At 36.4% G+C, this 25,405-nt stretch overlaps 1 protein-coding gene across 6 annotated transcripts in view; it reads right to left on the reverse strand.

Moving 5' to 3' along the window:
- Positions 1-12,550, reverse strand: part of RBM26 (RNA binding motif protein 26) — a 103,283-nt gene extending 90,733 nt beyond the window's left edge. For 3 of the 6 annotated variants that reach the window (XM_031958541.1, XM_031958542.1, XM_031958540.1), the window contains exon 1: positions 12,405-12,550. In XM_031958541.1, coding sequence (XP_031814401.1) covers positions 12,405-12,475 — 71 coding nt within the window. In that variant the 5' untranslated portion in view covers positions 12,476-12,550. The remainder of the gene's footprint in view (positions 1-12,404) is intronic. The other 3 variants (XM_031958545.1, XM_031958544.1, XM_031958543.1) reach the window with 1 other exon arrangement.
- Positions 12,551-25,405: the final 12,855 nt, after the last annotated feature.

A 25,405-nucleotide genomic window follows, 5' to 3' on the forward strand; every position in this document is an offset into this window, starting at 1 on the left:
TCAAGCTGGGCTTAACCAGCTGATATTCACTTGGAGAAAGCTAGGGTTGGCAGGGATAGACGGCTAGATCCAAGCAGAATACCCCAAATGCACCCTCATATTGAATCAAGGCCTCAGGGAAGGCTCAGTCTGGGCTGGAAATGAGCTCTATGAAGCTGTCAGAAAATGTTAAAACTACTAGCTAAGAAGGTTCGTCTTTCATCCTGTTGCTCCAGCTTCTCTATCCAAGGATATTTCTAGTGATTTCTCTGCAGAGTCCTGGGCTCAGTAAGAAGTCCAGAGATGATTCTCTCCCTCTCAATAGAGTGCTATGAATCTAAGGCCTAGTAGCTACAATCTTTTCACCAAGCTTATTTAAATGAAAATTTTCAAGTATGTAGTATTTTTTACTTATTTTTTTTTATTTTTATGTATTTAAGCAAACTAGAAAAAAACAAAAAAGGAAAAATTTTAAAATACTGTCATGTGCCCAGAACATCAGGGAGAATTTCAAATTATGTAATAATAAATTTCCATTCAAGAAAGCACACACAATAGAAGAAAATATATTCATGACTGTCCATTTTTTCTTTGCTTCCTTGTAGGTTATTCTTTTGTTCTCTGCTAAGCACTTTTTATTTTATTCTTATATAGTTATATGATATATGGGTATATAGATATATACACACACATGCATATATACATATATGTGTATATATGTAAATATGCAGATAGCTATTCATACATACCTTTATATGTACATATACACTAGACACACAGCTACATGCATACATATATATACATATACATTATATAAATACTCATTTACACAAGTGTAGACATGGATAGATAAGTAGTTTTAATGACATGATCCTCCAAATACTTGTGGTCATGTTATATTTCCTCCAAATATTCATGATTTAGATTTTAAAATAGATGGACATAAGCATGGGGAAGAATTTCTCTTTTCTATCTACTTTGATATATAAATTATATTATTCCATACTTTTAATAACCTACAAAATTAATGCAAAATAATCACTGCTTCAAAATGTATAAAATGAAATCTCAACGTAAAAAAGTTATGACAAATACAGGTGTCTAATATATTATAGGAAAAAGCAGCAGAGTTGAAAAGGAAAAATAATTTAAAGATAACTTCTATAGATCAAGGGTATTCTTAACTTTTTTGGTGTCACAGAACTTTTTGGCAAGTCTTATGAACTTTTTAGATCCCTTCTCAGAATGGTTTTAAATGTATATAATAAAATGCACAGATTTATAAAGGAAACCGGGAGTGGGGGTGGAGTGGGGCGGTTTACTTCACAGATCCCAGGACTTCTGCTATTAAGGACTTCTGCTATAGGTTATGAGGCTTTCCACATTTACTGGAAGATGACATTATAACTTTGCTTCGAGTTCCAGAATTCTATAGACCCTCTTAAGATAAATATGTAGTCACTCAAAAGTTTGGTCATCTGTTCTTTCAAATATATTGTGTTGACTTCTGGTTCTTTCAACCATTCTATTGTTGTCTCTTCTATTGGAGATTAAGAGAGAACCTTTTCCTCAATCCCAGGGTTTCTTAGTCCAGGCTTAGAATATACGTTCCATTCTCACTTACCTAATCTTTCACTGACTCAAGAAGTTTTGTTCAAAATGAAATGTGAAGTAATTTGCTTCAAAAGTTCTTTACAAATTGCCAATTTGTATGGTATATAACAAGCACATTCTGGTTAAGGGATCCATTAACCAAGAACCCTACTATAAAAGTGACTTTCTCACAATCATGGAATACTTCCAAAAGGACCAAAATACAGACTAAACTCTATTATAAAAAAGAGCATTTCAACAAATAATTTTACTATGTCTACTGCTTCCAAATATTATGGTATATCCCAAAGCCATTCATGATAGATCATGGATTTTTCCTACAATATTGCCAATTTCTTACCAGAAATAAAAAGGTGATGATTACAGTAATCATGATGAAACTGAGACAACACAAAGGATATGAACAGACAATTCTCGGATGAAGAAATTGAAACTATTTCTAATCATATGAAAAGATGCTCCAAGTCATTATTAATCAGAGAAATGCAAATTAAGACAACTCTAAGATACCACTACACACCTGTCAGACTGGCTAAGATGACAGGAAAAAATAATGATGATTGTTGGAGGGGATGCGGGAAAACTGGGACGTTGATGAATTGTGAACGAATACAACCATTCTGGAGAGTAGTTTGGAACTATGCTCAAAAAATTATCAAACTGTGCATACCCTTTGATCCAGCAGTGTTACTACTGGGTTTATATCCCAAAGAGATTATAAAGAAGGGAAAGGGACCTGTATGTGCACGAATGTTTGTGGCAGCCCTTTTTGTAGTGGCTAGAAACTGGAAACTGAATGGATGCCCATCAGTTGGAGAATGGCTGAATAAATTGTGGTATATGAATATTATGGAATATTATTGTTCTGTAAGAAATGACCAACAGGATGATTTCAGAAAGGCCTGGAGAGACTTACACGAACTGATGCTGAGTGAAATGAGCAGGACCAGGAGATCATTATATACTTCAACAACAATACTATATGATGACCAGTTCTGATGGACCTGGCCATCCTCAGCAACGAGATCAACCAAATCATTTCCAATGGAGCAGTAATGAGCTGAACCAGCTATGCCCAGAAAAAGAACTCTGGGTGATGACTAAAAACCATTACATTGAATTCCCAATCCCTATATTTATGCCCACCTGCGTTTTTGATTTCCTTCACAAGCTAATTGTACAATATTTCAGAGTATGATTCTTTTTGTACAGCAAAATAACGTTTTGGTCATGTATACTTATTGTGTATCTAATTTATATTTTAATATATTTAACATCTACTGGTCATCCTGCCATCTAGGGGAGGAGGTGCGGGGGTAAGAGGTGAAAAATTGGAACAAGAGGTTTGGCAATTGTTAATGCTGTAAAGTTACCCATGCATATATCCTGTAAATAAAAGGCTATTAAATAAAAAAAAAAATACTATATGATGACCAGTTCTGATGGACCTGGCCATCCTCAGCAATGAGATCAACCAAATCATTTCCAATGGAGCAGTACTGAACCGAACCAGCTACGCCCAGAGAAAGAACTCTGAGAGATGCCTAAAAACCATTACATTGAATTCCCAATCCCTATATTTATGCCCACCTGCATTTTTTATTTCCTTCACAAGCTAATTGTACAATATTTCAGAGTCTGATTCTTTTTGTACAGCAAAATAACGGTTTGGTCATGTATACTTATTGTGTATCTAATTTATATTTTAATATATTTAACATCTACTGGTCATCCTGCCATTTGGGGGAGGGGGGGGGGTAAGAGGTGAAAAATTGGAACAAGAGGTTAGGCAATTGTTAATGCTGTAAAGTTACCCATGCATATAACCTGTAAATAAAAGGCTATTAAATAAAATAAATAAATAAATAAAAATAAAGAGCACAGAATATGAATGGAGAGCTAAGTTCAATAAAAATTGTCCCAATAAAAGTTCACAATACTATGAGGCTCAAAATGAAACATTTCTCTACCTAATCAAGAGATTTATTTGTTTAAAAATCAAAATATCAAGGAGATAATTTATACATCTAGACAGAACAAGAAAACTAATTTGGAGGAAAATACCTACAATAATGCTTCCCTCCCTCCCCCCTTAAAGTAGGAATGAATCACTATTTTATAAAAATTGCTTGGAAAAACTGGAAAAGTTTTGACAAAACTTATGATTAGACCAACAATTTGCACCACATCCTACAAACATAAAAATGATTCATCACTTGAATATTAAAGCACACAGCATAAACAAATTAGAAGACACTTAACCAAACAAAGAATTGAGGCAAAAATAGCAGTTTTATTTCTAAGTAACTAAAAATAAAATACAAAAAAAGACTTCTTAAAATATGTTTAGGAGTAGCTAGGTGGCTAAGTGGATAGAACGCCAGCTCTTAAGTCAGGAGGACCTGAGTTCAAATATGATCTCAAACACTTAACACTTCCTAGCTGTGTGATCTTGGGCAAGTCACTTAACCCCAATTGCCTCAGCAAAAAAAAAAAAAAAAAAAATAGTTCAAAAGTAAAAAAAAATATTGAAAAGAACCTAAGGAACCTATAACTAACTACAATTATTTCAAGTTAAAATTATATTACATTTTTAAAATTATATTACATTTTATTTATTATTGCCCAGACCTATAATTTCATTAAATTTCCAATATAGACATTCCCTTTGTTAATACAAATCAGGAACCACTCAAACTCTGATTCTTTAAAGAGTTATGTATGGGCACTAAGGGCCAGGGCTGGGCCAGGGTTCATCTTTCTGAGTTCAAATCAATTCTCCCAGACACTTTAATACCCGTGTAACCCTGAGCAAGTCACTGAACCCTGTTCACCTGGGTTTCTTCATCTATAAAATGAGCTGGAGAAAGAAACGGCAAACCATTCCAGTATTTTTAATCAGAAAATCCCAAATAGAGTCAAGGAGAGTCAGACTGAAACAACATAACCCTGTCCGACAGATAACTTTCATCATCCCTATTTTACAAATGGAGAAACAAATTTAGAATGACCATTTGAGGTAGGATTTGAACACAGGTCTTCTTTCTCTCTGCCAAGGTCAACATCTCTACATGTGCACTTGTTCCTAATGTCCTCCATATCTCTAGCCAATTAGCAAAATTTCAAATTCAACTGATTCCTTCTCTACTGCCTTCAAATATGTTCAAGTTCCTCCACCCTTAAAAGACTTTCACTCAACCCTGTGAACCCTCTGAGGTATTATATATCTCCTCCCTTTATCCAGGTAAAGGCTTGGAAACACTTCTCTACACTTCTGATCTCTACTCCTCCTGTTACTCCTCAATACTCAAAACAGGCTATCAACCTCATCATTAAATGTAACGGCTTTCTCCAATAGTCTCCAGTGATATCTTGAGTGCCAAATATGTTTTTTGTGGTCCCCCCCCCAATTTCTCATCCTTCTAACCTATTTGCTGCATTTGTCATTTGTCACATTCCTTTAGTACATTCTTACTTCTGAGTTTTCCTGACACTTATCCTCTTCTGGTTTTCCTCCTTAGTAAGTACCTTGACTGTAAATGCTCTCCCAAGGATAGACTTTATTCTCCCTCTATATGGTCTCCCTTGGTAATCCTATCAGCTTCTATGGATTATCATCTCTAAGTAGCTGATTCCCAAATCCACACATATCCAGCCCCAGTCTCTTCCCCTATGTTTAAAACTCATCATCAACTGCCTACTGGACATCTCAATCTGAATGTGTAATAGATATCTTAAAAGTTTTAAAAAAAAAAAAAAAAGTAGAAACAGAATAAAAAAAGCTATTCTAGAATTTTGGCTGTGAAAACAAGGAGATAGCTGGATGAGATAGTGTTAGTGAAAGTTGAAAAATGAGAGATCTAGGCATTTGATAGACAACCGGGAAGAAACCTATATATAGGGAGAAGACTGAAAATTATAGAAAATAAATGAATATGGAAGTAATTTTCTGAAGAAGAGGAAAACAGATGAAAAGCCTTCAAAAAGATAACAGCCATCTCTTCATCAGATACCTGAAAAAACATACAGAATGGGGAATGATGTTAAGGGACTGTAAAAGGAAAGAGTGAATACTGCGTTAAAAGCAAACCCAGTCACTTTTAGCCACTAATAATTACTTTAAAAAAAAATACTTCAAATCAAGCTCAAAACAAGGATCAGAAATGATCACAAAAGATAATTTCAATTACTTGAATGTTTGAAACTTGAAAAGAATGATGCAAGAACAAAATCTCTGCATTTTGGATTAAGGAAGCTGATGACTGGGGGGGAGTAGGGAGCTAGCACCAAATATCTGGGATAAGGGTTCTTATATCCAAGGTACATATGGAACAAGACAAGAATCCATTCTCCAAAGGATTATAGTCAAAGGATATTCAAAAACAATTCTCAAAAGAAATGAACTATTTACAAGCACAGGAAAGATTGGTTTAAGTCAGAATTGATAACAGAAATGAAAAAAATCAATCAAAAAGTTTTACCTAACAATTTTTAAAATTGGCAAAAGCAATAGAATTAGTCAATAAAGGGAGGCTACATGAAGATACAATGATGGGAATTATAAGCAGATTCAATTATTTTGGAAAGCATTTTGTAGTTAGGCTAAGAAAGTGACTAAAATTGTTGTGCATAGTTTGTAAAATACCCTCTAAACCAGAGACCCCACCAACTCTGACAATTCCAAGGATGTGAATCATAAAATAAGTCCTATAGTCACCAAAATATTCACAGCAACACAGAACTTTTTGTGTAACAAAGAATTAGAAACAAAATTTGTTTGGTGAATGGCTAAAAATTTGTGGCATATGAACATAATGTATCATCTTTTGTAATAAGGAACAATGAATATGAAGAATTAAGAGAAGCATAAAGCTTATGTGAAATGAAAGCAGAGTGAAGAAAGCAGAACCATGAAAAAAACAGTGACAATGTAAAAGAATAACACAAGACTGAATGTTGCATAATAATAATACTTAAGGTTGGTCCAGGAGAAAAGATGAGAAAATTCATCCTTTCTTTGCTAATACAAGAAACCATGAATGTGAAGCAGACGATATACTGGTGAAATATTTGTTAGTCAATTTTGCTGAAATTTTTCTTTTTTTTTTTTTTAATTCATTGTTTAAAAAAAAAAAGATTGGTAAAAGGGGACAGTGGGAGAGGAGAGGAGTAGAAGATACATTAGGGAGTAATGGTGATATAAAAATTTTAAAAATTTTTTTTATTAATGAAGTCCAAAATCTACCTATATGCCATTTCTATCCATTACTAATGGCTCTCTCGAATGAAGCAGAATAAGTTAAATGTCTCTTCAATATGATAGCCATTCAACTAATATATATATATATATATATATATATATATATATATATATATATTTATAAAGAAAGCTATCATTGTCCTCCCTATCACTAGTCATCTCTTTTCAGTCAGTCAACAATCATTATAAGGAATTTTTACTAACTGGCACAGGGTTCTGTGCTTAAGATACAAAGAAAGAAAAAAAAACAATCCCTTCCCAAGTTTAGAGCAGCCCCCCCCTAGGGAATATGAGTAGCTCATATTCTAATGGGAGAACCATGTAAACTACTAGGTATATAATACATATACCAACTAGAAGGTGCTCCCAGACAGAAAGATACTAGTAAACTAAGAGGACAGGGGAGAACCACCTGCAGAAGGTACAATTTAAGTTGAATCTTAAAGGAAGTCAGGGAAACAGAGAGTGGGAAGTAAGAATAATATTTTTAACATGAGTGACAGAGGAAAAGGTAAAGGGCCTAGGATATAGAGCAGCAGCTACAGCTATATAGTTTACAGCAAGTAGAGTATATCTGGATCAGAGAATGCATGCAAAGAAGCAAAGTCTAAAACTGGAAAGGTAAGAAGAGGCTAGATCATAAAGAGCTTTAAATGTCCAATAACACTTTAGATTTAATCCCCAAATTAATCAGGAAACACTAGAACCTGCAGGGCAAGGGGATGTTATCTGCTTTGCCCAGCCTTTATTTGGGAAGTTGGGTTTTTTTGTCCAAATGTAGAATGGAACCTTAGACAAATAGCAAATATTTGGTAAGCAGTAAACATTTAAGAAAACCTTTTTATACTGAAAAAGAAAATAAGCCATCACTGGGAGGAAATCATGGTGACCTAGAATTATTCATAAGAAGATGCTATAGGGGGCACAAATATATTGGAGGACTGGGGGGAAAAGGAGGCCAGATCAGTATTTTTCAAATTTCTTGATCACATACCTTTACCATTAAAAATATCTTTACCCCCTAATGCTTACATTTATTTATATATTACGTATATGTCCTACTGTACTAATAATTAATACATTACAAAACTCAAAAGTAGGTATTTATAATACATGAGATAAAGTAATTGATCCTACAGTCACTAAAGAGCTAAGTGTCTAAGTGAGAGACATGGTCTCACCTACCATTTAGGAAACTCACTTTGACAGCTATTATAAGATGAACTGGAGTGGCCAACCTAATTCTACCTTTCCAATCTCAATGGACAGTATTCTTCGCATCTCATACTTTGCAATCCAAACAAGCTAGCTTTCTTTTTATTCTTCACCCTGGGCACCCTCCATCTCCCATACCTTTGCACTGGCTATCTTCCCTGCTTCTAATGAGAGTCACTGCCTCTAAAAAGCAGCTCGGGTACTATCTTCTAAAAGTTTTTTCCTGATCCCTGCAACTGCTGGTGTTCTTCCTCCTAAACTAGCTGGTATAGTTATCTACTTTGCATATTTTATATTTATTAACTTTACATTTAAGCTGTATCTATTTTGATATGTACTTTTCTTACCCATTAAAAAGCAAGCTCATTGTGAGCAGTAATTTCTTCAGAAGTGCTTAACAGGTACCTGTTAATTGAATGCTACTACAATAATTGAGGTAAGAGCTAACAAAAATAACTAAATTAGGAGAGTGGCTGTATGTGTATTAGGAGTGTCTCTGTATGAGAGAGACTGGGGAAATAGAAATTACTACACACCGCAAATGAAGAGATAAATAAGGTAAAAGAGTGAAGAGTCAGACACCAAGATTTCAAAGACAAATAGGGAGGGAGGGGGATTTAAGGGAAAGGTAATGTGATTAAAATAACATCACTGATGCATGATGAAAATCACACATGCCTGCTCTTCCTTCCTGTGCAACCCTCCCAAAATGAAGGGAAGATGCATTTACAAAATATATTCAATTTGTGGAACCTGGAAAAATGGAGAAATTCCTCATTTGGAATTGACAATGGAGCTAATTATCGAAGGAAACTTAGATTCTAATGAAAAAAGAATGCATTCCAGACAGAGGCAATGTGTGCAAAAGAGATGGGAGTATGAGGAACATTAAGACTAGTGTAGATGGATTAGAGTACTGACAGTAGAGTAGATTAACAAGGCTCAAAAGTAAGTTGCAACCAGACTGTGAAGTTTTAAATGCCAGAGGGATAATAAAAATAAGTAAGAAGAAACCAGTGTAGTTTACGGATCTAGAAGTAATATGGTTGGGCCTGTGCTTCAGAAAAATTACTTAGGCAGTGAAAGATAGGAATAAAAAAAAAAGATCTGAGGCAAGATCAATCAAGTAGTTGATTACTGCAATTTTCTTAAGTGAGAGATGATTAGGGGCTGAACTAAAAGTAGTGGCAATGTGAGTAGGGATAGATAATGAAGATGTGAAACTGACATATCCTTAAAAGTCATTTAGGGTCAGGTGTTTATAAATGGTCCACATTAAATATCTGTGGAACTGATTTTAGATAGCCGATCATTTTATAGTAGTGACAAAGGTGTAGCAACAAGGGAGAAAAATAACCAACAAAGTCCCCATACAACTTGTCAGGTTATAATCCTAGAGACCTAAGCAGGAATCCCCATTATACATTAACAGTCACCAGTAAACCTTTAGAAGACAACAATCTACTACATCTAGGGCCATCCCATTCCACTATCCATTTTGGTTAGCTTTAATGGCTGGTTAATATCAACTTCTCTGGGGCCAAACAGAACAAGTTCACCTCCACATGATACCCAAAAAATGCCAGGAGACTATCATTGTTTTAAGTTTTTTCTTCTCCAAACTAAATATTTGAAATTCCTTGAACTTTTCTTTTTTTTAAGTCATGATCTTCAGGACTACTCTGTGCCCATGCTTGGATTAACCTGTGCAAGCTTCTCAAAAGTTCTTGCAAAAATTAACACTGCAAATTGAATATAAATGTATCAGGTACTGTGCTTCTATGAAGTAGCCAAAGTTTGCAATCAATTTTTGGTTATGTCACTGAGTCAACTCAAATTGAGTTTGCAATCTACTAAAATCTCTAGCTCTTTTTCATTAGAACTAAATCCACAAGCCTCATCCTGAAGTCACAGAGTTTTAAATTTTTGGACTTAAGTGTAAGTCTTTATATTTATCCCTATTAAATTTCAGTAGAACTACTACTCTTTAGTGTCAAAACACTAAAAAGAGTGACTTTTTAAAATTGGGATTTATCAATAAGCATTAAGCAGAACCATAGTGTCAACAGGCTCAGGTTCTATCAAAAACTGGACAAGTCACTTAATTTCTCAATTTCTCTGCATAGAAAAAGCCTCAATTTAAAACTACTTTTAAAAAAAATCTAGGTAGTCAGAGAAAAAGAAAATTTCCCAACAATTTCTTTCCCCCTCAAAAAAAAAGATGTCAGTTCTTTTTTTAATGTGGAATTACATATTAATTAAAATGGCAAAACAAACTCAATCCTTGGGAAGATGGATAAAATGAAATAAATTCCAAGAAAATAATAGCAAAAAATCAAAGTGTAAAACACATATAAAAAACCCAAAGCAACCCTAGCATTCTCAAATAATTTACACCTTTGTTCTCCCCCCACCCCATATATATACATAAAATCTCTCAATTACCATATGCAAATAAAATTATAAGATAAAAGAAACATTAGATTTTACTTGCAAAGTAAAGCTGTACTAAATAGTCCAACATATGCTTTTGATAGTCCAACCTCTAAGGTAAATCTCCCCATCTTTGTGGTTTTTGATTTATATTATTTTCCTCCAAAATTAAGACAAGTCTATACAAAATATGTATATAATATGTATACAAAATCTATAAAATATATGTATACACTCATATCCATGCACAGAAATATATTAAAAAGTATCTGGGGACATCTTGATAAACTTAGGTAGAAAATCACTCCTATACAAGAACAAGACACATCAAGTAAAAAAAGTAACAATAAAATGAAATGATGATGGTAGGGGCTCAAAGTGAACAAAGTAATTATAGATCAACACTAAAACATCTCAACTATTAATTAAAACAATGACAATAGAGGCTTGTTAGTATGCCACTAAGATTTTACACATGAAAAATAGGATTTCTCTTGAGATTTAAAAAATATGAGTATACATAAAATAGCTAATAATCTTCTCTTCCACTAAGTCAAAAAGAAAAGCAAGTTTGTTAAGCTGACAAGCCCTTGAAAGCATAAGGGCTTAAAAAGGGAACTGGAACTGTTGTCAATACTTAAGCTGGCACCTCTTTTTTGAACATTTTTTAACATTAGTTACTGGATTATATGCTGTACTCCAGACCCCTACGTTAAGTGTCATATTTTATTTAAAAGGGTACTTTTCCTAATATCTAGAATTGTGTAAATTTATGTAATAAGCACTAAATGTTAAAGGAATATGAGTTGTGTGAATAAACTGAAAGATATAAATCTACCTTTCAACAATCAAGATCTCTTCTTAAAGGGGTGAAGGGGGGACCGCCATTAAAAATATCTACAAAAATACTCATTACTCATTAGGCCAATGTTATCAACTTTTACAGGGGGAAATCAAGTATCCTTCAATAATATTTAATCCTGCATTGAAAACTATTTTATGACAAAATTCTGACAAAAATACTTTGTTCAGTGTCTGCTTTCTCTTCCTTTTAGTTCAGATTTTCAAATAAATGTTTCTTAAATTTTCTTTCTTAGCTATAAAATGCTCTTGCATTGTCAAAACACCTACTGTCTTTTTATTTTAATTTCCTAAATGTAACACCTCCCCCATGTCAAAGGAAATCAATTGTTTTCTATGTTCCGAAAACCTATAGGTTGGACACTTGGTTGAGAGGGAAAGAGAAATGCAGAGAGCATCAATAGATGAGAAATTTGAAAAGCAGGGTCTTCTGGAGAAGTACCTTAGAACTACCTACCTGTTACATCTGCTAGCCAAGAAAGCAGGGGTCAAAGGCAAAAGGGAGACGTGGCCTTTCAGTAGGCATCATTGCTAAGCTGAGGGAGGATGACAACCTCGGAATTGAGAGTCCCGCACCTGCACCTGCACCTGCTTCATGGATCCTAATCAATCTGGACGTCAGTATGGAAAGGCTTTGGGGAGGAGGGCTGGATGGTGGGGGGCAAGAGGTGGGCTCGGATTCCCCACTCAAGGGCAGGAAACACGAGATAAAGGTGAGGAGGAGGTGGCGTGTAACGGGAGGGACGGAAGATGGCCTGTTCCGGGCTTAGTTAAGAGGTAGTTCGAAATCTAGGTAGTCACATGGACCGCGGGTGGGAGTGGAGATGGAAGGTAGATAGGTCCCTGAAACCCCGAATCCAGGCTTGCCTTCCCTTTTCTCCCCGCCCACCTTCCTTTCCTTCCCCACCCCCCCACCCGGCAGAATCCAGGAAGAGATAGCGGAGAAAGGCGGCGGTGGATGTCTCCCTGTACATCCTCGGTCACGCGTGTCTCAGTCACCGCCCCCCCCTCCCCCAAAGAAAGCGATTCCCTGGATACTCACATAGGCTCGAGGGTCTTGCTGAGCCAGGTTTTGAGCGCTTCGAAGTTTTCGATGATCATTTTAGAAACCATCCACTGTGGCCCTCGGCCCGCGTCTCTCCCTCCCTGCTGGCCCACGCCAGGACCCCGCCGCCGCCGCCGCCGCTGCCCGGCCCCCGCCGCCTCCCCCCCTCCGCGCGCCGCCGCCGTCCGCGTGGGCTGCGGTGGGCGGCGCCGGTGGCAGGATCCCGCTCGCCCCGCTCAGCGAGAAGGCACGCGGGGCGCCACCCGAGGTCGCGGGCACCTCGGGGTGCCGCCCGCGCTCCCCTCCCCCCCCCCGTTCCCCTTCCCTGCCCCAAGCAGCCCCTAACCGGGGCGGAGGCAGCGGTCGCGGCGGTTTCCCTAGGCCCTCCCCCTTCCCGGTTCTGCGCCCGGCGCTCCCCGGGTCAGGAAAGGGACGCGCGCGTAGCCCCGGGCAGCCCTCCCCGCCGCGGGGGCTCCCTGGGTTAGGGTACTGACAAAACCGAGAAGGCAGAAGAGAGTAGGACGAGGGAACGCGCGAGGATTCAATAAAAAACGATTCCGGGGGGCTCCCCGGCTCGCAGCACCCCCAAGAAGATGGCTGACTGCAAGCCTCGCGAGAGGTGATGAGATCTCGCGGTGACTGCCGGGGGACCCGCGGGGAGGAGCTAAAGCATGGGGCGGTGCCGAGGGAGGGAGCGTGGGCTTCCGAGCTGCTTGGTTGGACAGGCACTTTCCCGAGCCCGCAGGGGATACTTGTTTGCGAGCTTCGGTGAAGTTTTGGCCTCAGGGCCTCGCCGTTCTCCCGGAGAAGGGTGACGCGTGCTGCGCTAGGGAGGACGTCCAGTCGGCCCTCGCTTGGGTTTCTGGAAGCGACGTCTGGGGCGAGGCCCGGCCCCTTCCGCTCTTACCCAGTTGCGCTTCTCCTCGGCTTCTGATCCTGGGCGGCTGAGCGGAGGCCGGCTCTGGCGGAAGCCGGGCATCCTACTACGTCCCCTGCCTATTGTAGGACACTTGGGAAGCCGCTCTTGTCTCCTCTAAAGCCCCGGGGAAAGATTTAGCTGTTGCTTCCTTGCAGCTTTTGGGTCGTTTAGTGGAGGCGCTTATCTTAAACCCGCCGCATTCGTATATTACTCTACCTGTAATACGATCCTTGCCCTTCTTCGGTTTTCCCTCCCGTAGCTTGACATTTGCATGACTTGCACACTGTAAATCTAACGTGTCATACGGACTGAACTGTGGTTTTTAATCTGGCGTTTTGACAGCGGGAGCCGAATTGGTGGAAATGACTGGCAAAAGGGCCAGAAAAGTTTATACCTTGACAAAAACAAGCTTATAAATGAAGCTCTTTAATTTGCAGATGTACTCCTCATGGGCCAATCTGTCCGTATGCAGTTGCAAAAGCTGCTTGTCTGTTCCTCGGAGATACCTTTTGTCGTAGCTTACCTCAAAAAGAACCTAGTTCATACATGTTTTTGGAATGCTCTACAGGTCAAGATTTACCTTTCCCCTGCCTAGTAACTAGTCACATGTTCGTAGGTCTACAAAAATAGGAAAAATCTAAGTGAACAAATTAAAGAATAGACAATTTCAGAAAAGGAAATTGATAGAACTGTGAGTGGATTGTTTTGGGAGGGAGAGGGGATGATAGGACACCCTGGTTAAATAGAAATTAATTCAATATTTTAATAGTTAATTATGCTACAAAAATAGTCTCAAAAATAGAAAACATTCTATTAAATTCCTTTAAAGGGACAACTATCTTCATATCTAAATCGGGAAGAGGCGCAAAGCAGAGCAAACTGCAAATCGATTCTATTAATTTTGAAGTCATTAGTAACGAAATCAGCACTCAGCGCAATGCCTGGTATACAGTAGCCAAATAATAATATTAAATGATGAATATTGATGTTTTGTGGATCACTTGTAGAAATGCATCCAAAAAAATTTTTCTATGATTAACTTGGATTTGTATCAAAATATGAAAACAATTTATATAATCATCAAAATTACAAAAACCACAGGACGAGCACCAGCCCTAAAGTCAGGGGGACCTTAACACTTAACACTTCCTAGCTGTGTGACCCCCGGCAAGTCACTTAACCCCAATTGCCTCAGCAAAAAAAACAAAAACAAACCAACAACAAAAAATAAATCACATGACTATCAAATAAATAAAAAATGCTTTTTACAAAATTGTTTAAAACCTTAAAAAGCAAAAACATAAAAAGCTCCTACAATATGCATCTAAAATCAATAGCATTATTTGCAATGGAGAACACTAAAAGTGAAAGATAAGGATACTCTTGATCTCGGCTATTATTTTGGAAGTTCTGGAAAAGCTAGCTAGAAAAATCATGAAAATTGTATAAACTGATATATATTGAAACAATAATAGCTCTGTAGTGAGATACAAAATAAATCCACAAAATATCTCCATTTCTATATAGCAAAAACAAAAAGAAGAGAAAGTAAAAAAAAAAAAAATTTCATTGAAAATAACTGCAAAATGCAAAAAATGTCTAGCAGTCTATCAAAGCAAAGTCAAGACATAATTTAAAAACACTTTTTAAAAGCAAAAAATGAGAAATAATTGAAGAAATAATTGTTACTTATCAAAAACTAATAATTTTAGTTCCATACTAGTCAAACTATCAACAGACAGATTTGGAAAAAAAATGGAATCTAAAGCAAATGGTAAACAGGAAAAAAAGTAGAAATGAAAGGGCCAACCCACTTCAGGACCTCAAATCACATTTTAAAGCAGTAATCATCAAAATTATTTGCCAATGGTTAAAACAAAATAGATCAATGGAACAGTTTAGATAAGAACAGATCAGAAATAATTGAACTCAATAAGCCAGGGTCCAATAAATTCAATAATATAAATGATTTGTAAGCCCCTTAAGGGCAGGAACTCTTTTCTCTCTTTTTATATGCATGCTACTTAGCAGTCATGTGACACTTAGTAGGTTGTAAGGATTCCAACATCTCCCCCCTTCTTTTGATTTAGAACATAGGTGGTCATGACCTCCCTGACTTCTCAAGGAGGTGAGAACCCCCAAAAGAAGGTGATCATGCCTTCCCTGACTGCTCAAAGAAGAAGTGAAAACACTATAAAAAGAAGGTGGTCACACCCTCCCTGACATCTCAGGAAGGGAGATGAAAACACCAAAGGAAATAGGAAATGAAATCAGATTAACGGGTTTCTGAAAGGGGCTCACTTGAAACAGGTATACATAGATTCAACAATATGGGAGTATTACACATAATTACATAGATTGCATAAGTGCATAGCAATATAACACAGGCTAGTAGTAATGTAACAAAATAATATGAATCAACATGAGAATTTATACATGTCCACAAGTTCTAGAAACAGTCCAAAAGGAATCCACTGTCCATTAGTTCATGTGCCAGGAATCCAATAATTCCTGTAAGCTTTGAAGTACTGTAATAGTCTCATCAATTTTTCATCTCAAGGAATCCAATGATTCCTACTGGTTTTCAAGTTCTGCAATCAGTCTTTATCAACAATTTTTCATCTCAAGGAATTCAATGATTCCTGCAGATTTTGTTCTTAGATCTTTTCCTTTGTTTCCAGATTTTTCTCTTTTTCTGTTTCTCTCTGATGGATAAGGCGAATATGGCTCGTTGGCACCCATCTGATTCCTTCTCAATCTGTAGAAATACAAGCAAACCCTCTTCCCCAAGCAGTTAACCTAACTCCCTTCTATTTACCACTTTTGGGATTTCTCATCTGGTAATTACACTGGAGTTGTTTGCACTGGACACTGCTCTGTTGGATTAAAAAACCTGTATTCTCCCCAACTATAATCTCTGTCATATGATTACTTTTAGGTTGATTGATCACATCAGAGTCCTGACCTTCTAAAGACTCTCAGCTCAATTGGTAGAGCATGAGACTCTTAATCTCAGGGTAGTGGGTTCAAGCCCCACATTGGGCGCCAAAATGTGGTGTTCTCTTTTTTTGTATAATATAAGATGGTTCTCTGGGTGAGCAGATTTCTTGGGGAGGTTTCTGGAGGCAGCCTTAGTTTGGGTTCAGAATAATAATCACTCCAAATACAGCCTGCTGATAAAATACAAATGTTTATTTTCTCCTTCCAAGTCTTGGGCCTGGTTAGCTTTCTTAGAGTCCTATCTCTCTGCTTGGTTCCAAGAGCTCTTGCAGCTTGTCCTTTGCCTCTGCTTTTTTCAGCCTTCAGCCAGCACAAAGTTGGAAGATGGAATGAATCTGACTTTGCCTCCGAGAATGGGCTTGTGGGCTTCTGTATCTCCCAGAGTGCTCTTTGACCCTGACAGCTTCTTGCTTATATGCTGTTCACTGAATACACACCAATCATTATATCACTGGGAAACCATTATTTGTTGTAGGATTAAATGAATGCTAAACTAGATTTAAACATTGTATCCTCAATTCCACTTAGTACCTTGTTTCAGGTTCTGGCCCCATAATATCTCCTCGTAGGATCAGATCAATCATACTGAATCATGCTAAATTAGATAATTATTGTCTCTGTCAACTCTAATGAGTTAACACTTTGTAAGGATTCCAACAGTAGGTTGTTAATAAATCCTTCTTAATTGATTGATTTGGGGAAGAATTATACAATTAACAAAACTGGGAAAACTGAAAAACATGTTAATAAATGTAGACCAACATTTTATACTGTCAGTAGTCAATGAATATTTATTAAGCACCTGCTATGTGCCAGACTAAAGCATTGTTAAGTGCTGGAGATACAAATAAAAAAAAAAAAAAAAAAAAAAGTCCTTCTCAAAGAGCTTACAATTTAATGGGAAAAAGACAGTTCATAAAAGAAAGTTATGAGGAATTCAGGGAAAAGTATCCAGTGGGAGATATGGAAAAGTCAAATAAATGAATCCAAAATTAGTTCAATCAGAAAAACCAAAGAAGAAGACTGAGTGCAGCCAGGTAGGAAATGAAGAATACCACAAAAAGTTAATAATGGACACAAGACGTTAAATTTAAAGATCACACCATTAAAAAGAAAAATTAGGAGAGAATGAGATGAGATACCTTTCAAAGAAATGATTCTGAAGAGAGAGTTTGGAGTAAAGTTTTGAGCCAAAAAAGGTTTGTGAACCCAAAAGATAAATAATTTTGATTACATTAAATTTGAAAGTTTTTGAACAAACAAAACCAAATCAGCTAAGGTAAGAAAGGAAGCTTTCAAGTGAGAAAAAAAAAAATCTTTCCGTAGAGTTTGATATACTACTTTAATATCCTAGATATATAGGCTACTAACAAATATGTGACCAAGAGCCATTCCCCAGAGGATAAATGATCAAAGGATACACACAATTCTCAAAAGACAAACTGCAAACTCTTAACCATATAAAAAAACTAATCAACAATTCTGAAACTTCTCTCAAACTAACAAATTGATAAATAGAAAAGATGGAAATAGTCATTCCTGAAATTAATGTGGGCTTGGCACAGAGCCTAGATGATCAAAAATAGCATTCATCACTTAGAAGACAATGGGGACCTGCCTCAAAGAGTCTGCAGGACTAGTACATGCATGGGCATTCTACATGGACCTGCCACTTAATTGAAAGCAGCTTCTACCTTCCTAACTCTAACCCCTCTTTCCCTTGACTATGACAATATAATTAGAAAGTTCTTTAAATGTGTGGTAAAGGAGAGGGCCCTAGGATCTTTTCTCCCTTTACCCCTTAGAGACAAGGCCCTAAAAAATGGGTCTGGAATGTTGGCATTTTACTTCATTCTCTTTTGTTTTAAGTACTGGGAGCAGAGCACCCACTCTGGAAGTTCAGGAACCAGGCCAGATGCTATATAACCTAATAACAGAGCCCTAAGAAGCAAAAGTCCAGAGACACTAACCCAGATAGAGACTTTGACTTGAACTTGGCAGTGCTAATGCTGTGTAGGAACTGAGCTAAACTTTGAGCCTAATTTTCTCTCTTCCTCAAAGATCTAGGGGATAAAGAAGAGATTATTCCCCTGAGATCTTGGGGGAGAGGGGAGAAAGAGAATGGAAGGAAAATATTTGTATTTTCTTCTTTTTTATATCTTAGAAATAAAGTGGTTAAATGGAATGCAGTACTAGTCAATTGAAAAACAGGGCTAAAACCATTCACTGGGGGAGAAAGCCTATGGCAGAAAAAAAGATTCCCAACTCAGAGTACCAGAAAATCCTATAGGAATAAAATGTAATAAGTCCAGAGAGTGAGGGCAGAGCAACCATATTACATAAAGAACTGAAGAAAAAAACAGATTTATTCGACATTACTGGTAGAAGTATAAATTAATCTAACCACTGTGGTAGGCAATTTGGAATTATTCAAAGAAAATAACTAAAATGTCCATGACCTTTAACTTTGAGATGTGGCTAAAGGTAAGAGACAAGAAGGCCAAAGGCAGAAAAAAAATGTTCCAATTACACCAATCTGTCCATGATGATACTTTTTGTGGTAACAAATAAATTGAAACAAAATATATTCTAATCAATTAGAGAATGGCTAAACAAGTTGTAATGCTTGAATATAATGGAATATTCCATTCCGAGAAAAAATGAGGAATTCAAAGAAGTATGCAAAGCCTTATAGATGCAAAGTAAAGTATGTAGAAATAACAATATACACAATAACTATAATAATGTAAGTTAAAAATGCAAAAATATGAAATGGTATTATGTAAGTATAATTCTTGATCTTCGTCAAAGAGAAGAATTGAAAAAATACACTTTCTCTCCCTTCACAGAGTTATGGGTAAGGCAACTAGATGACATGGTAAACAAAATTCTATACTTGAAGTTTAGAAGCTGTAAATTTTTAATGCTGCCTCAGATACTAATTCTGACTATGAACAACAAGTCCTTTAAATTCTATCGACCTGTTTTTTCTGTTGTGTGTGTGTATGTGGTAATTGGGATTAAGTAACTTGCCCAGGGTCATATAACACGTAAATACTAAGTGTCAGAGATCAGATTTGAACTTGGGTTCTCCTTACTCCAGGACCTCCTGAGTCTAGGAATTTATCCACTGTCCCTGTTTCCTCTTAAAATGAGGGGAGTTGGATTTGATGAACTTTAAGGGCCTTCTCTAAATCTAGGATCTTATAACCATTGTCTGTATTTTCCACCTTCTTTAATGTATTGGATACTTTTGTTTAATTGCTTTTCTTTTTTCTTTCTTTATTTTTCTTTGTTACAATAGATAGTTCAAAGAAGGTGTAGCAAACTTCTCCTAGTGCCTTCCTTGATAAAGGATAGAAATTGAATTCTCAACTCTTTCCACTTTGTATCTGCTGCTTTTAACTCCACAGAACAGGATGCCTCTATGATCAGTACTCCTGGTCTCCTTATTCCATCCTCACCTTAATTTTTCATCTTCTTTTGTGTATTATTTCTTCCTTTAGATTGTAAATTCCTCGATAGAACAATTTTTCTTTACTGATTGTATCCCCATGTTTAGCACAGTGCTTGGACCATACTAGATGCTTAATAAATGTTCATCAAATTGAATTGTATAGGAGAGGTAGAGGGATATATTTCAAAATGAAATAAAATAAAAAGCAGAAGTACACAGTCAATAAAAAATTTATTAAGTGCCTACCATGGACCAGTTACTGGTAAGTGGGAGGGATACAAAGGAATAGGAAAAAAGACAAAAGAGTTTCTGCCCACAAGGAATTTATAATCTAAAGGGTGAGATATTGCAAAACATGTAAACAATTATGTACTATCAAACTAGATACAGGTCAAATAGGAAATTATTTAAAAAAGAAAAAAGCAGGCAGGGGCAGTTAGGTGGCTCAGTGTATAGAGCACCAGCCCTGAACTCAGGAGGATCTGAGTTCAAATCTAATCTCAGACACTTAACACTTTCTAGCTGTGTGACCCTGGACAAGTCAGAAAAAAAAAAAAAAAAAGACAGAATTAAGAAAGATTAGAAAAAAGACTAACTATAAAAGAAAGAAAGTGGGATTTTAACTGGGGTTTTAAGGAAGCCATTTAAATAGAAATGTATTAAAAGACCATTATTTTAAAATTCAAATTCACTGTCATCTATATTCCTGAAAACCTGAATCTATTGGCCATTATAGTCATGGAAACCCTGATTTGAATATACAGTATATTCTGTCTGGTCTTTCTACAAAAGCTAACTTTGCAACAATTAAACTTCGACAGGAACAACTACAATTAATTCACCAGTAACAATTGTGATATACCTATACTCAAAACTACCTGTCAGATCTCCAGGTTGGTACATCTGCACCAGATGGAAGGTTAATCTTGGATGGTATCATGAATTCCTCCTCCTATCTGAACATCCTTCATAGTGAACTTCAATGAGCAGTCTTCTTCCTCTGCCATGACAATCTAACAATAAGTCACAGGGATCTGCTCAAGACTTTAAAGCTTTACTGGCCATTCCTCTGCAAGTATGTTCAGTTTTGTGTTATATGTGACAATAACCCCAAAGAGTCTCCATCAGGTTTATTATAATCCACTCTATTACCCTAGTGCATTTTGTCATAAAAACTTGTCCTTTTATCCATATAGCATTTCCTTCGATTTCTCTTGACATATATAATGCACCAAAGTCACTCAGTCAGTTACATTATGGAAAAACTAACTTGCAAGGCAAAGTGGCAAAGAGAAAACACGTTTCTATTGTAGATCCAGAACATCCTTAGACATAGAAGACCAGACTTAGCTATTTGCTTCCAGATGACTCTTCCAGAAATTGACATAGATTGATATACAGGTCCTTTTCCCCAGGTCTGAGAAAATTACTTTTCTTACAATGCATTCATATTCTGTTATATATGTCATTGACATGATAAGCTTACTTTGAAATAAAGCCATTCTCTCCTGTCTCTGTTAATGCCTTACTTATGTGACCAAAGTTCTTCTTAATATGATTTTCTGAAAATGATATATGTGTGGATGGGTATATATGTAACTCTACCTTCATATACATATACCTGATGTTTCCTTTTTACTTAACCAACCCTAGGAGAAATAATTCAAAGCAATGGAATTTATTTAAAAAGAACACCAAAGTAAATAATGAGGAAAATTCTCTCTTCCTATATACAAAGATACGCCTTGCCCCCTCTCCTCAAGCCAATAGTGGGATAGGGAACACTTGAAGTCTAAGCAGTTCTCATTTTTAGGGTTTCAATTTAGCTGGAATATGTCTTCTGAAATTTCCATACACTTCTTCCCAAAGAGCTTCTGACATCATTTGCTAGGCTCCTTTTTCTACTTACTGCCTCACCATTGAATTTTCTGCTAAGTTACTTACACATTGGAATTCTACTGCCAACTATTACTTCTTTCTCACTAAAAATATCTACAATTCTTTAGCAAATCAACATATGACCTTAAGGCTATTTCAGATCTTTTATGAGGTAGAAAATGGCCATGCTTCAGTCAGCATGGCAAAGAGTACTTCAAAATGGATCTAGCTGTCTTTTCTAGTCTCCTATTTCCCCTTCATCAAGAATTCTTCCTCCATCAAGAAAAGAAATATCTTTTCTTCTGCTACTTAACTACTTGTGCAGCCTTGAACAAGTCAGTCTCTCTAGGCCCAAATTTCTTCATATAAAATGTGGGTATTAGACAAAATGATCTCTTAGGTAGGATTCCTTTAAGTTCTAAAACTATTGTCTTGAGATTTTCTAACCACTAATAGAATCACATGAATTGTCCTAGAGCTTCACTTAGCAACTGCAGAGTAGTAGAGTGAATCTGGAACCTTTGTTCTGCAAAATTGTATAACAGACTTTCCTATACTCTTTTCCCAGTTTAAAAAAAACAGCAGTCCTTGAAAATTTCATCATAGTGTATAAGTAGCGTATGTAGAACACATCATAAACATCATCAATTGCTTTGTCTCTTCTTCTCCAAGGACAGTAGTTCTTTGGACCCAGAACTTCAAAAAACATACACTCCCACATAGAAGTTATTTCATTTAGTTTTGGAATTCCATCTTGGAATTAAGTTGTCCTGAATGATCAGTGAGTGAAAATTCACCTCATCACAACATACACACACATACAAATATCCACATGCACACATGTATATCCACATATATATGTATATGTGTTAAGTACATATGTATAACTTGCTTCAGACTATGCTTCATCCCAGCCTTAATACAGACCTCTTGAAAACTGTATATGTTTAGTGTACTTAGATACCTTGGCTTATAGTTTTAATCCTGAATTTATAGATGAACTAGGTTGGCTATTAATATTTGAAGTCCCTAGTGATTCTGGATCTATAGATGATGCTCATTTCTTCAGGAATTCCAGACATGATTAGGCAATAAAGAAATAGTCTTTGCATTTAAGTCTCCTGTTTGGGACACAGAGTCTCCTCAGACCTGAACAGTTTCATTTGACTTCTCTGATCTTCAAGAGGTTACTCATATGAAATTTTCTCTTCATCTATACTATGGTCTAGATCTTCTTTACATTGAAGAATTGTGCTTACATTATGTGATTACATCACTCCATCTATAACTATTACACCAGCCTTTCTCAGAAATTCCTTAGCCAACTCTATTGCTCCCATTCTCTGATCACCAGGAATCCTCCTTCACCTTTGGGCAACAGGTGGTTTTGATAATTATTGTACCAGAACTTCTCAGAAATTTATTAGGCAACTCTTTCTCCAATATCCTGATCAACAGCTCATATTGAGCAACAGGTGTTTGTGATATATTGATACTATAAAGCCTTGACATTCTCTGGAGTGATTTTGTAGCTGACAGATTACCAAATTTTTTCAAAAGATTTGTTAACTGAAAAAAACAAACAACAAAATCTAACAAAAATTTATTAAGTGCCTACTATGTACTAATGACTATGCCTTTAGAGAGAAAGAGTAATCAAATGCAAAGAATGAAATAATCCCTTTTTTCAAGGAGTTTATATTCTATAAATGATGGAAAACTTAATAAGTAAGAAGAGTAATCTCATTTAAAAAAAAAAAGGAAAGTAAAGATGAAAAGAGGTTAAACATAATCTAAAGGCCAAGCTATTCCATATTACTAGATTATGAGATTTTGACATCTAAGCGAACTATATGGGATTGGAGAACCTGGATTAGAGAATACAAAAACTCAGAAGTGCTGCCAAAGTTCAGTAAATAAAATATAGGGAATGATATAAAGATGTTGCTTTATTCAATCTCAAACTACTTTTCAGAAGTTTTTATTGTGGAGCTTTCATCTCCACACTTCTAGCCAGCAGGGATACTGTATTTACACACTATATGATTTTATGTGGATCATAATTTCCTGTGGTTTCAGTCATATCCTCCAAGCCAAGTCATAGTCCTATTCTATACAAAGTAAATAGATTTTCATCTATACTATTGCAAATACATCAGTATAAGATAAAAGTTATTTAGTATTAAAATTTTGTGAAAGTTTCTCATTCTCTTCCACGAAAGTCCTACTCTGGTGTCTTATTGTAACATGGAGGTGTTTAGCATTAATTTTACTATTGATATTTTGTGATACCTTGTCCAAGATCTAATAAGTCAGCATACTATTAGAGGAACTGAATCACATCAGCAATTGGCATTTTCACTATAAAAGAAGCCAAAAGAGGTGGAGATTGCTGCTAAATGGAAAGGTGATTAACGAGTTCTGCTTGAATAAACAAATAAAGAAGTTAGTAGATTTATTACTATTGCTATGCAGTATTTCTAATGAGCAAAAACAAAAAAACTACCATGAACAACATAGCAATCTAAGTGGCATTGTTTGCAAAGAATAACAAAGTAGAGAAATTCTCTGAAAAACTTGGTAAGACCTTTTATATTAAATTAACATATATTAATGTATGTATACTTGTTGACTTCAAAAAATGGGCATAGAATAAAATAATGAAAAACAAGGCAGAAAATATGGCCCTGGATAAATAAATTAAAGATATTAAGGTTTAAATACTATACAGGACCCTCTTCTTGCCTGAAGTCATATAATTAAACTCAAGTAGAGATTAAATGCCTCCTACGTACAAGAAATCATTCTAAGTATTGGAGGTACAAAAAAAAATTTAAACGATACTTTTATTCAGAGAATTTACATTCTATTTAGGGAATGCAAATTTTATATAGATAAATAGCTATCACATAATTTGAAGAAGAAACCATTAATAACCAATGGATCAGGAAAAGTAAGTAGTAATGGAAGAGATTTTAAGTTTGGATATAGATTTAGAAGTCATCAGTACACAGATAGTAAATATATGAGATCTGATGAGATTACCTAAATATATATATATATATATACAGAGAGAGAGAGAGAGAGAGAGAGAGAACACGGACTAGTTCCCTGGAGGGCCTCAGGGGTCAGACAGAGTCGGGATAAATTAAAGTCCTTGGTCTTTAGAGGGAGAAATGAAGGAGGCAGGCAAACTGCCCCGAGGCTTGCCAAAGATCTCTCCTGGATTCTGGAGTCCTAGAGTCACCAGCCTCTCTCCTCTTCCTTCTGCCTCCAAGTGACTCTGGCCCCTCTCCCAGTCCTTGCCTATGGTTATCTTAACATTCAGCAAGCACCAATAGTGAGAAGAGCCATTTATCCAAACATATGCTAATGGAGTCATTGATTCACATGGAATAGGTAATTAGCCTTAAATGCTTGGTTGTCTGATTCAAACATACCTTTTTGGAGTTTCAGCTCTCTACATATATGTGGAGAGAGAGAGAGAGAGAGAGAGAGAGAGAGAGAGAGAGAGAGAGAGAGAGAGAGAGAGAGAGAGAGAAAGAGAGAGAGAGAGAGAGAGAGAAGACTAAAGGACCCAAGACAGCACCTTAAGTGGGATCTATACAAAATGACAGGACATGGTAAGGCAAAGGATGAATGGAAGAAGCAGTCCTATAGATAAAAGGATAATCAAGACAGGGAGAATAAAGTATTCAGGTTTAGGATCATATTCACAGGAATGAGAATATGATCCACTAACAG

This window comes from Sarcophilus harrisii, chromosome 3 (assembly GCF_902635505.1).
Source record: "Sarcophilus harrisii chromosome 3, mSarHar1.11, whole genome shotgun sequence".
Taxonomy (NCBI): Eukaryota; Metazoa; Chordata; class Mammalia; order Dasyuromorphia; family Dasyuridae; genus Sarcophilus; species Sarcophilus harrisii.